The sequence below is a fragment of the Puma concolor genome, chromosome A2 (assembly GCF_028749965.1).
Source record: "Puma concolor isolate L17-30 chromosome A2, mPumCon1.1.hap2, whole genome shotgun sequence".
NCBI lineage: Eukaryota > Metazoa > Chordata > Mammalia > Carnivora > Felidae > Puma > Puma concolor.
The window spans coordinates 135,372,694-135,386,207 of record NC_141668.1 but is presented as its reverse complement, the minus strand read 5'-3'; the positions used below and the strand labels follow the sequence as shown (position 1 = coordinate 135,386,207).

Here is a 13,514-nt window from a genome sequence, read left to right as displayed (position 1 = left end):
ATATTTGGGGGCCAAGTTCCACGCGTTCTTTCCAGGCCCACTTGCAGTTCTGAGCATTCCATTTCTTGAACAGAAGGCTATTTCCATTTAAGATACTTGCACGGAAGTATTAAGGTCTTCCTACGTTTCATTTCCCATTCCCTTCTCCCCATTGTGCAGGACAAATACATGCCAGATGAAACATTTTCCTGAATTTAAAAGACCAGTTTGCGACTCCGCAAAACTAGGATGAAGGGCTTGTTACAAACAACATTCGCAAGATCGGGAAGCCTAAAAATTCACATCTGTCATCCTCAGCGAGGCAATAAACTACCGTATTTCATCAGTTCTAAGACAACTTTATTGTGAGACACAGCATCATTTTATGTAGCGCTAAGAAAGAAAAAAACACTGCCAATTCCTTTAGAGCATGCCATCAGTCAAAAGATGCATCCTGATTTCAAGGATGTAAATGTGAAAAGATGGGCACCTTGGCGTCAGTAAAATACGGTAATACTACAACTAAAAATCTGCAATCTTGTCCAAGAGGATTACATGAAGTAGAACACTTCAAACTGCTTTGGATGAACCCTGAATATAATGGAAGAATACGTAAACATTTTCAGTAGCACACCTTCAGTTTATTGACCTATGTAAAAAAATAATAGGTCTTAAAAAGTCAGAACAGTAAAAGAATATGCAAAAGTATTTCTGTTTCTAGAAGGCTATACAAATATGCAAAAAGGAATAAGTTATTATTTTTCTGCATGTCTTCTGTTTTGCTCCAAATTCGTTCCCCAAACTTCATTTTTAATGATACAAATGACTAAGGACCAGTTTAACAAATCATCTTTATGTATATATTACATGCTTTGGAATATAGATAGAAAATGTTCCAAAAAAGTTGTTCAGAAACTTCTCTCTTCACAATAGGAACATGAAACCTGTATAAAAGGGGGGTAGGGAGCACCTTTTATGGAATATTGAAGCAGAGTGAAGATGACAAAAAAGATCAATCTAGAATATGGAATTTTTTTTTTTAAAAACCCTACCATAAACCATAGCTAATTAGTTCTTCCAAGTGAAGTATGAGGTAGTTTTAGCCTCATAATTAAATCTGCAGCTTGGAGTTTTTTGTTTTTTTTTGTTTTTTGTTGTTTTTTGTTTTGTTTTGCTTTTGTTTTTTCCTTTTTAATGACTAATCTTGTTTTTGTCACTTGGTGACTTAGAACCCTCTGTGGGATCTGGACAATATGCTTACTTTCCTAATGTTCACCATTTTAAGGCACGCAATTCATCTAAAATGATGTGGCTTTTGTTTTGTTTTGGGTTCTTTGTGTTGTATTACCTTAAAATAGTTTTTCAAACTCTTGATTATAAAAACTCTCCATGTCAGGTCTGCCATTTCAAATGACAACCAAATTGGAGAGTTACCAGCCTGAATAATAACCCATCAGGCCACTGGTGTAGAAAGAAAAAAGGAGCCCAATAATATTGGACCTTAGAAAATTCTCCAAGCAGAGTTTGTCAATTATTCAGTGGGCTGCTGTGTTTTCCCCAATCTGCTACCATAAAGTTATATTACAGGATGCTCCGGCAGTAAGTCTTTCCGGAACCCATTTTATGGTGCTTATGAAAACCATCACTCTTTATAATATCCTAAAAACATTTACACTCATTCAGAACTTCATGAAAATCCAGCTTCTCTTCAAGTAATTTTCCAATACTGTCTCAATTGTTGACGTCCATGTAGAAATACCATGTCATTCTTCGCCGGCTCACAACTCCAAACTTTCTGATGGTGAGCAATGACTGGGGAGCTCCTCGTTGTTCTTCTTCTCATCATGCTGAACTGTGCTCTGAAATTTCCCAACCTTCCTTCCTATTGGAGACCCTGAACACACTTTTCACAGTTTTACGGTTTGCCTTCAACAACTTTTATTCCCTTAACAAGTGCTTGCTACTGATAAAGGCTGAGTCTGTCCTTGGCAATGGTTCCACCTTGCTGTTAGGTTAGTGCCCGGAGCTGGAAAGGCATGTGGTTCAGGGGCTTTTCCGTGGCCTTAGAGTGTGATTCACTTCCAGGGCAGCAAGAGTCCTCTCTTCAACCTTTGATGCTTTTAGCTTTCTAAAGCCAAATAGCTTTCTGGGAAGACGAACACATTTTGCAAGGCACACTAGTGTGAGAACGCGGTGCTTGGTCAAGAGGTCCAAGTGCAGTTCAGACTAATGTTCCAGGCTTTGAATCTTCATGCCAAAAGAGCCTCTGCTCTCTACTCTTCAGGCTTTCTTCCAACCGGTTTCCATCTGTACTGTCCAGTTGACTGATCTCTGTGTACTGTCTATTAAAGGAAACCAGAAAAGTTGTTACTTGTGGTCATTTTGATTCCCAGAGTACAAAGATTACTCAAAGAATTAGTAGAAAGCACCGTCAAGAAAATATCCAACACTTGGAAATAGGCAAAGCATGACTGTGTGCTGTCTCATTGTCCTACTGGAGCATTGTTGAAAAGGCCCATGCAAGGTGTACTTAATTCTCAGGGGAGATATTCCTTTGTCTCACTTTCATTTACCATTGATAAGGACCCAGATTGTGGTAAGTTACATGTTAATTTTTAGGGTTTTTGTCTGGGAGAAATACAAATAACTTCTGTCTAGTATAAAAAGATTATGGTTAAAATTTTATCGCCCTGTGAGCCATTAACTGTTTTTTTTTTTTTAATCTAATTTCGTAATCTTATTCCAGCATTTTATCTTTCAGTGTATTGAATTCAGTCTTTTGAATTGTCTCAGAAGCAACTTTACCGTTCTGTTAGTTCTCTCATTAATGGGTTAAGTAAATCTTTGACACAGGCCCATTTTCTCTTTGTGGGAGAGTCATATTTTTAACTTTTTAAAAAGTATTCCTGACAGCCACATTTTAAGTATTCTTCAAATTAAGAGACTATACTAGATCCTTTCCTCAGGGACAAAGGAATATATTTAGAGGCAGGGGCACCTAGGGACACATTTTACACCCGTAGGGTGTATTGGTCAAGAGTAAATTGGAAACAGCATCACATATAAAAATCACAGGCATGTTTGGAGGGTAGATCCAAATGAAGGCATCCTATTATACAAACCATTCCAATCAGCAAAACTTCATTCCTACAGTAGTAGTTTAGAATAGGTTAGATAGTTAGTAGGTTTCTTTTTATTTTAAATTTCTTTAGTAAAAAGGATTAAAAAGTCATTGGAAGAAGAGCTTTGGAAAGAAATGCTCCGTGAAAACAGGTATTTAGTGTTTTCATCTAATATAAACACAAAGTCAGATTTCCACAGCTTCACACATCGGTCAGTGAGCAAAACACCTGCTAAGCAAGAAGCAACACACAGATCTGAGGGGCTGTACTTACTACTGCTGGCTACACTTAGCAAAAGAGAATTTAAAACTGATCTCATTTCTGGAGACACAACCATTTTCCGGGACAGAAGCCCTCGGTTTTGCCTAGTTTAGGTAGAGTTAGATAAGGAAGAGAATGGGCAATGGAAAACCGGAAGTGAAAGAAAAACAGTTATTTGAAAACACAGTTTGTAGCACAGAGACAAGAATTGGACTGTATTATATACTAGGTAGGATAAGAGACTTCAACATTTGTGATGCTGGAAAGTTTATGCCACTGACAATTATATCAAATCAGACCTGGAAACAAACTCTTATTGGTAAAAATTTATAGCTTTCTGTAATATCAAGAGCCAGACACTCTGGGAGAAAGGATCTCTAAATAAAATATACTTCATTTATTTAAAAAAAAAATACTCAAATCTTTAACTTAAGGGCAGATCTAAAGTTTTTTATTTTTATCTTTATCTTGAAACCAAATTTCCCTCTTATTTAAAAAAATTATGTTTCCATCAAAAACACAATTTTACAGCAAATTCCTAAAATTTGGTGGATGGCTGTTATTATACTTGCCTTGGTAACAGGTCTAGTTAAATTGATCATTCTGGGGTGTAATAAAAAAATCCTTAGGGCACCTGGGTGGCTCAGTGGGTTAAGCATCTGACTTTGGCTCAGGTCATGATCTCACGGTTCATGAGTTGAAGCCATGCATCGAGCTCTCCTGTCAGCATGGAGCCTGCTTCGGATCCTCTGTCTCCCTCACTCTCTGACCCTCCCCCACTTGCGCAGAGCATGCGCTCACTCTCTCTCCTTCTCTCTCAAAAGTAAGAAATAAAAACATTTAAAAAAATCCTCAATAGGCAAACAGATGGAAATAAGCACACCTGTACCTCTGTTGCTGGGAGGGTAAACTGGCAAATCTTTCTGGAAAGCAAGGGCTTCAAAAAATACATTTTTCAAGTTAACCCATTAATTCTACTTATTGGAATGTATCCTACGGCAAAAATCTGGGATTGAGACAAATATTTTGTAGAAAGATGTTAACAGCAGCATTACAATGAATCATAATGAAAAAAAAAAATCTAAAAATTCAAAATACAGGAAATAAAGTATGGCATATTTATGAGGGGAATATCATGTTGCTCCCATGAAACAAGGCTTAAAGAGTTTTTAAAAGGGGCGCCTGGGTGGCGCAGTCGGTTAAGCGTCCGACTTCAGCCAGGTCATGATCTCGCGGTCCGTGAGTTCGAGCCCCGCGTCGGGCTCTGGGCTGATGGCTCAGAGCCTGGAGCCTGTTTCCGATTCTGTGTCTCCCTCTCTCTCTGCCCCTCCCCCGTTCATGCTCTGTCTCTCTCTGTCCCAAAAATAAATAAAACGTTGAAAAAAAAATTAAAAAAAAAAAGAGTTTTAAAAAATATGAGCACATGTGTATGTTGTGATATTAAGTAAAAAAACTGGGATTCATAGACAATGAAAGATGTACAATCGTACATAAGTTTATCATTACAACCACGTTAAAAACGGATACAGAAAAGTGGGGGAATGTGTCAAGATGCTAACAGAGACTACCTCTAGATGGTGGAATTATAAGTAAATTATTTCCTACTTATTTATCCCTTTATCATTTTCCTAAGTTTCCACAGCGAGCTCATATAATGCACACAATAGGGATCTTTAAATAGTTTCTCATTTCCTGTACGTCGCCGCCCCTCTGACGTCAGACTCCCGTGTCAAGCCATCTTGGGCTGGCTGAAATAGAAAGGCACATTTGGCAAAAACACATTTTCTCTAAAAATGTTTAGTACCTTCCCGGGTCCAGTGAAAGGGGTGTCAAGGATTTTAGAACCGTCTTACGTGCTGTTTTCTGTTGTGTCTAACTCAGTCAACAAAAAAGGAAAGTAAAAGTATATAAATAGGAAAACAATTTGCAAATGAACTATACAAAACGATGAGAACTGAATCGAAAACCTTCAGCTCCAATTTTGGGCCAAAGCCATTTTAGTTCTTGCTCCTAACTCATTTGCATTATTTACAAAACCCCAAGATATATGAAGTCCTCTGAGGTATATTTTCACTGACATTCTATTTTGAGCACACCCTTTGTTGAGTTGAGACAATTGGCCTAACAGTTCCAGCCAAGAAAAACTCTCATTGAGCATGGAGAAGAAAAAAAAGGCTTTGGGGGTTGAATAGCTCTAATTCGCTTATAACACTGAGTAATTTATTAAATTATGATTTCACTCATTTGTGGAATTTAAGAAACAAAACAGATGAACATAGGGGGAAGGGGGAAAAAAAGAGAGAGAGGGAAGCAAACCATAAGAGACTCTTAACTATAGAGAACAAACTGAGGGTTACTGGAGGAAAGGCGGGTGGGGGATGGGCTAGATAGGTGATGGATATTAAAGAGGGTGTTTGTTGTGATGAGCACTGGGTGTTGTAGGGAAGTGATGAATCACTAAATTGGACACCTGAAACCAATTTTACCATATATATTAACTAACTAGAATTTAAATAAAAATTGAAATTAAAAAAAAGGAAAGCAAGAAACTAAACTCTTAAAATCAACAGGATAGACACTTTTATAAGTTATTATCTGTGTAAGTCTCCCTATGCCTGAAGCAATTTGGCCTCAAGCAAATTTAAATAAAAACAAACAGAAAATGCTCATTTCTTGGCACCATGGGCTTGAATTATATTCTGTGAAAAGTGACAGGGAGATGTGACCTCTTCAAACTTAACTCATCCTGCATATCCCAAGAAGTGAAAAACGTGTAATGCAGAGTTTGCAATCTTTTTTAAAACTGCATTTTAACAAATTGTTCTTGTACATTTCCTCCAAATGTTTACAAAGAACCATGATTATAAATAGAACAGCTGGCTGTGTCTGTAGCTTCTTAATGAACACAGGGTCAGACACAAAAAGGCAGCAAATGTTTGAAATCAAGCCTACCAACTGTCTATGAGGAATTTTGGTGTGAGCAACTTTTTCTGGGGTAGAGATATCTTTCCTACAAGGTTTCAGAAGAGTCTTAAATGTATATTATCTATACTATGGTTTTAAGCACTTCGATTTAAAAAAAACCCTTCAGACACAGATTTTAGTGTACACATGTCTAGGAATAGAGTCAAATTTGAATGATCTAGATTAGGAGTGAACAAACCTTTTGTTTAAAAGCCTGATACACAAAAACAACCAGAGATATGGGGCTCCTGGGTGGCTCAGTTGGTTCTGCATTTGACTTCGGCTCACGTCATGATCTCACAGTTTGTGAGTTTGAGCCCTGCACTGGGCTCTGTGCTGATGGCTCAGAGCTTGGAGCCTGTTTCAGATTCTGTGTCTTCCTCTCTCTTTGCCCCTCCCCTGCTCATGCTGTCTCTTTCTCTTCCAAAAATAATCATTAAAAAAAAAAAAAAACAACAGACATAGACAATATGTACATGAATGAACATGGCCATTTTCTAATAAAACTTAATTTACAAAAACAGGTGGCAGCTGGTTTGGGCCTATAGGCTATGGTCTTATGATCCTTGAGCATTCATAAAATAACATAGAATTCCTGAATTCTTTTGACCAGGGATAGGCTAGTAGAATTTTGAAGCATTGCTTTCTCACCTGCTTGGAGAGGGCAAAGGATTATAGATGTTGCCATAGCAGCTGGTGTAGGAAGAATGTGCCGGGGTCTCGTATTCAGATAGCCCTACAGCTATCTGGGTCCTCCAGTTCCCAGAAGCATTTGTAGAAGATACTGGAAATAAAAATGAAAAGAGACAAAATTAGTGAGAATATTCAAAGTGAAGATTATTTAAGCCATTTAGATGTACATTATAATTATCTGTGTGCAGAGATTAAGAGACAATGGTTATAATCAACAGAGTTCTTTTCTATTCAAGTATAGTCACTTACTGGCCATATGACCTTGGACAAATAGTTTATTCTCATTAAGCCTTAGTTTCTTCGCCTGTAAAGTGGGGATGATAATACAAATACATCCTGTATAGGGATGGTATCATGATTAAATAAGGTCATATATGAGAATATTTAACACTTTGCCTGGTACAGAGTAAGCACCCCAAAATGGTAACTATTGATATCATTACGAACGAGAATAAAGTTAATTGAAAGGCATGCTATAAAAAATAACCTAAAAGGCAGGTAGAAAAAAAATTCTCATATATGAAGAGAGTCTTTCCACTTGGGCTATGGTGGCTAGATATATAGAAGGCTTTATTTGTAAAGATAAGGCAACGAGTTTGAGTCTCTTGGAGGCCTTTGGTGGAAAAGCACTCCATAAATTGACCTGTTGGGATAAGACTGTTCCTCGGCCCAAGGCAACATCAGCCACTAGCAGAATCGATGCATACTTTTTGCTTAAAAAAAAAAAGTGTGTGTGTGTGTGTGTGTGTGTGTGTGTGGCAAGGGGTGGGGAGGCATTTCGGGAAGAAGAGAATTAGCTCTACTGAGGGACTGAACTGGAGCAAGACAAGGGCACAATGCAGGAACAAAGCCTAGTGAATGTGTCGCACTGGTGTTTGTTGTTCCCCCTCTAAAACCAGTCCTGCCGCATGCTGAGGACGCACAAGGTGCCCACAATGGCAGGCTGGTGGTCCAAGACCCATACTGCTCATGGATCCTTCCGGCTCCCCTCCATTTCGGTTCCTGGCAGCCACCCTCCGCCTCTTCTTTCTCACACCCACAAAACCCCTGTGACCAGTGTAGGACAGACGCATTTCAAAACTCATCTGTGGCCCTGGATGCCATGAGATTTTGACTCAAAGATGTAATTCTCTCACTTTGAGCTTCCACGAATGTTTCATAACTCTGAGTCAGGGGCTGGCGGGCTTGGTGGTGAAGGTGTCAGAGCCGTGGCAGAATTCCCATTCCAGCACTTACCAGCTTTGGGGCTCAGGCAGGGTCATTTGAACTCGCTAAGCTAGAACTGCCTCCATGGCAAGATTAGGATACTCATAATAAACAACAACAGCACTCACTGTACAGAAGTGTTGCATACATTAAATGGGATAGTGCACATAAAACAGTGAGCATGCTGTGTGGCCCAGGGTTAAGTTGCCAACAGACGATGGCTGTCATTTCTACTAAAACTGAGTCATCAACAGAGTCTTCAGCTGGCTGGGAGGAATTACCAAACCCCTAATTTGGCAAATAATAGGAAGCTCTCCATGATGCATGTGTGCATGTCTGTTGTAATACATTTTTGTAGCTATTAAATGTAGACAGGAATGAAGAAAACTCCAAAAGGGAATTCTAGGAGTTCTAATTTTATCCCTCTGATTCCTTACTACAGTGTAATGCTTTTTGGTCTGTGGGGCCGAATCCTGCTGCTACCAGGTAACCTCCTACTGGGTCTGAATCAGGAAACATTAACTCCGTTCTTACCTTTGCCTGAGACACTGAGCCAAGCACTAGTAACGCTGTGGTTTGGGAGGTGCACCTGCTTCTCTTTGGCCTACTTAAATAGGCATTACCCCAGCCCTGTGCCCCAATGGGCTTCTATATGCATCTCAGCCCTCCTTGTTTGGTTCTTTCTTTCTAACACTATCCCCGGGTTTGGTTTCTGAAAGAACCTCATGCAACGCCCTGAACTGTAGGGTGAAGAAAGGCACTGTATAGACGTGAGCCATAAATAACAAGGAATACATGACAGGACGCTTTTTGTATGTTAGATATGGTAATAAGTGGGAAAGCCCTAACGGAAGTCCAAAGTCCTACGCAAACAGAAGAGACATTAAACCCAAATAGAAATCTCCATGGAAATGCCTCTGGCCAACAAGCTTATGAAACTTTTAAAGACACAGTTTTCACAGATTTATTACTCAATGAGTTGGGAATCCCTGTGCTGTCTTACTAAGGGGTCCTGCTTGAAAGCAGGGGCAAGAATGCATGACCTCAGGTTTTCACACAGTCCAGGGCTGTAGAGCTTTAAAAGTGTTTTCTTTTTTTTTTTAATTTTTTTTTTTCAACGTTTATTTATTTTTGGGACAGAGAGAGACAGAGCATGAACGGGGGAGGGGCAGAGAGAGAGGGAGACACAGAATCGGAAACAGGCTCCAGGCTCCGAGCCATCAGCCCAGAGCCTGACGCGGGGCTTGAACTCACGGACCGCGAGATCGTGACCTGGCTGAAGTCGGACGCTTAACCGACTGCGCCACCCAGGCGCCCAAAAGTGTTTTCTTTGTATACGTTCCTCTGGCTGCTAACTAGACTGGGTGCTCAAGGCTGGAAACCGTGTCAACGTTGTCTCCTCAGCATCTGCGATATGCCTGCTTGTTTGCTGAATAAACGAAACCATAGGCAGATACTCCTCTTTCTCTCCACTTCTCTACTGAGGGCAGCTCGCACAGCTGGGGGGCATGGGGGTAAGCAGAAAGTTCTTCACGGGTTTTAGTGGATGGAGGGGCCAAAGTCAATGCCTGAAGGGAATATCTCTAATCAAAATTATCTTGGAGAATCCCTTAAAGCAGCCATAAAGTAAAGTCTAAAGGATTACTGAATTGAGTCAAGGCATGCAAAGTACTTAGAACAGTGCCAGGAACAGTGTTTATTAAATGCTGGCTCCCCTCATAATTATTAGGAGCCTCACGTAGCTACCTGAACATTCAAACCAAACTGCCTTTAGATGATCAAGTTCCTGCTGGTGAACAGGGAAGGGTGTATAATCCTAATGTTTTCTGCTTACCCGCAGGGTTTACTCTGCTTTTGAATATATCAAACATCCGTGACCAGAACACTTTTATGAGATGTGGCTATCAAGGTAAGACCTAGAAAAGATACAATATTTGAAAGCCTCCAACACCGAGAGGCATAGAGTAAGTGCTCAATGAATATCTGCTGCATTTGAAGCTACAACTTGCTCCATCAGACTCCTGTGGGCTGTGTTTTTTGGAAAGCTAGAGAGACGAACTGTTTTTAAGTTGGCAATTCTTACTGTGGTGCCACAGAACGGCTACCCAGCTCATGACCTTGGGTACTGGTCCCATGATCCCTGAGGGGAGTGGTTTAGGGGGTGGGTGGGCGGCGGGCATGAGGGAAATTCAATCTGGGTATCAAGCGCCTCCGCCATATTCTTACCTGAAGAGTAGGAAGATGTTCGACTGCTGGGAGAGCAGGGTACTTGCAGCCCAGCAAACCCCAGGCATCTCTGCGATCCCCTGTCCGAGTCAAAGCTAGTCTGGGGGCTGTGCCCCTGATCCTTCTGTCCAGAGGCCCGCTGGTACCAGCCACGCAGGTGCTCGGCAACTAAGGCCTTGTGGATGTTTTTGGTGATGTGCTCTGACTTAGCTGCAGCCTTCCTGGGCAGCCGGAGAGTTGCATATGGGTTATGGGGTACCCGGTCGACCTCGTCTTCATGAAAGGACCTGCTATAGTCCCTTTGGCGCTCGTATCCATAGTGGACCGAGGACCGGTAGGAAGGATTGACACTGTACTGTCCCTCAGTGTCATTCTCATAGACATAGCCACCACTGTAATAAAGGTCACACTCTGCATATGGTGTGTACCCGGCAATATAGTAACTAGAAGAAGGTTGTTCCTGACTCTTTGTGTAGACGCCATTCCTCAAACTATCCTTTTGTGCTAGGTTGGGCATGCTTCCTGAATTTGAAGTCGAAACATTCTGTTTCTTAGACCTTCTCCGGCCCCTGGCACGAGTGTCCAGAGTCTGAGTAGTGTAATAGGGGCCAGCAACAGGCGTCACGCAGTAATACTCTGTGCTTGATTGGCTGGTGTAGGAAGACCCGTCATCCAGGATTTCTGTACTACTGCTTCTTTGGGATTTGGAGAGGGAGAAAAATGGCTTATCGTTGTCCATCTCAGACAGCAGGTGGGACTGAGACTCAAGGCTTCCACTCCGCTGGCGGCAGTGTTGGGAAGAAGATTCGGGTCTGCAAGAGGAGAAAGGCAAACTTGTAACAGAGAATCAGGGGAAGGAGGATGGAAATTAAAAACACAAAGACATGGTTGAAGGATTTAATCACCCCTTGAATTACTATAAAACTTTTAAGGTTTCCATGGGTGCCTGGGTGACTCAGTCAGCTGAGTGTCCAACTCTTGATTTCAGCTCAGGTCATGATCTCACAGTTGTGAGACCGAGCCCCGTGTCAGGGTCTGCCCTGGGGGTGGAACCTGCTTAAGATTCTCTCTCTCCTTCTCCCTCTCCCTCTGCCCCCCTTCTCAAAACAAACAAACGGAAACTTTTAAGGTTTCCAAAGCAGACTGCACAAGAGAATCCATTTGTTCACATAATCCATTGGTTCCCATGCAAGTTCACTGTCATGGTCCAAATGCGAAAAGAACCAGGTTCTATAAATTGTGCAATCCACAGCCTTACTCGAGGGTAGGGAAGATAAATTGATGATGTGCAACTTGTATCAAAGCCTAAAAAAAAAAAAAAACAATGGGTCTTGGGAGGTTCCTCTCCTCCAACGGGATAGTAGGAGACAGACTAAGGTGAAGGCAGCACGGCATGGGGGAGAGTCTGGCTCTGACGCCAGACATATCTGGGCTGAGTCATGGCTCTGCCATTTCCCAGCTGTGCCAGCTTGGGTAAGACATTTAACCTCTCTCAACCTTGCTTCCGCCTCTGGAAAATGAGGGGGTTAAATGGTATCTGATATTTACAATTAAAATATAATACCTACAAAAATATAATATCTATTCGAACAAAGGATATTTTCAAGTACATTTCCTTTGTACTTGAAAGTACACGCAGTAGGGGCGCCTGGGTGGCGCAGTCGGTTAAGCGTCCGACTTCAGCCAGGTCACGATCTCGCGGTCCGTGAGTTCGAGCCCCGCATCAGGCTCTGGGCTGATGGCTCAGAGCCTGGAGCCTGTTTCCGATTCTGTGTCTCCCTCTCTCTCTGCCCCTCCCCCGTTCATGCTCTGTCTCTCTCTGTCCCAAAAATAAATAAACGTTGAAAAAAAAAAATTAAAAAAAAAAAAAAAAAGAAAGTACACGCAGTAGGGACTGGTGGCTCAGCGAGTTAAGCATCCAACTTCGGCTAAGGTCACGATCTCAAGGTTCATGAGTTCGAGTCCGGTGTCGGGCTCTCTGCTGTCAGCACAGAGCCTGCCTTGGATCCTCTGTCTCCCTCTCTCTCTGCCCCTCGTCTGCTTGTTCTCTCTCTCTCTTTCTCCATCTCAAAATATATAAATAAACTTAAAAGAAAAAGAACATTGAAAATGTAGACCTGTAAAATAGTCCTGCTGCTTCAAGTCCCTTAAAATGATTAAAAAACACAAGAAAGGAAAGCAAAACTTTGAAGCAAAAATCAGCAGAGTCCAAGTAACTGGAAGGAAGCGCTCTTACTCCAAGTGGCTGCTGCTGTAGGCGTTGCGGGTGAGAACGGGTGTGGTGGGCATGCTGCGTCCTCCCTGGGGCCGCCTCTCCAGGGTTCTGTAAGGGCTGCTGTGTGTCGACAGCATTTCCCTGTGATGGTAAAGAGAAGAATTGCGGAAATGATGAGCCTCCCCACATCTCCGGCAAACATCCTAAGGTGCTTTGAAACTTACTGGAAGCTGAAGGAAGGGAGCATAGGAGGAAACTGGGAAGGGTGTCTTAGTAGCCTGTTATGTCCTAGGTGAATTTGAGGGGAAACATGAGTGATCTCTCTGAGTCATAAATAGGAAGGAAAATAATTTAAAAAACTTTTTAAAAGAGTATACTGAATAAAAGAGACTGGAAGCAACTAGAGGGATGCCTGGGTGGCTCAGTCAGTTAAGTATCAGACTCTTGATTTCGGCTCATAGTCATGGGATCGAGTCCTGCGTCCGGCTCTGTGCTGAGCACAGAGTCTGCTTAAGATTCCCTCTATCTCCCTCTGCCCCTCCCCGGCTCATGCTCTCTCCTCTCTCTCTCAAAACAAACAAACAAACAAATAAACAAACAAACAAACAAACCAACAAACAGAAAAACCAACCAACTAGAGCAGGGGCAGCAAAGCCTTTTTCTGTAAAGAGTGTAATAGTCAATTTTTTTGGCTTTGCCAGCCAGATGGCCCTGTCTTGACTGCTTTACTCTGTCCCTGAAGTACAAAAGCAGTGTAGACAAGATGTAAGTGAATGGGAGTGGCTGTGTACTGGTAAAGCTTGGCTGTGGATACTAAAAGCCAAATTTCATATAATCTTCACATTTGA

At 41.7% G+C, this 13,514-nt stretch overlaps 1 protein-coding gene across 12 annotated transcripts in view; it reads right to left on the bottom strand.

Moving 5' to 3' along the window:
- Positions 1-598: 598 nt before the first annotated feature.
- FRMD4B (FERM domain containing 4B) overlaps positions 599-13,514 on the bottom strand; it is a 425,720-nt gene continuing 412,804 nt past the window's right edge. For 11 of the 12 annotated variants that reach the window (XM_086680927.1, XM_086680929.1, XM_086680961.1 and 8 more), the window contains 5 exons: positions 12,688-12,807; positions 10,452-11,263; positions 6,978-7,110; positions 3,375-3,466; positions 599-2,321 (listed from right to left, as the gene is read on the bottom strand). In XM_086680927.1, the coding sequence (XP_086537053.1) occupies positions 2,260-2,321; positions 3,375-3,466; positions 6,978-7,110; positions 10,452-11,263; positions 12,688-12,807 (1,219 nt within the window). In that variant the 3' untranslated portion in view covers positions 599-2,259. The remainder of the gene's footprint in view (positions 2,322-3,374; positions 3,467-6,977; positions 7,111-10,451; positions 11,264-12,687; positions 12,808-13,514) is intronic. The other variant, XM_025916153.2, reaches the window with a different exon arrangement.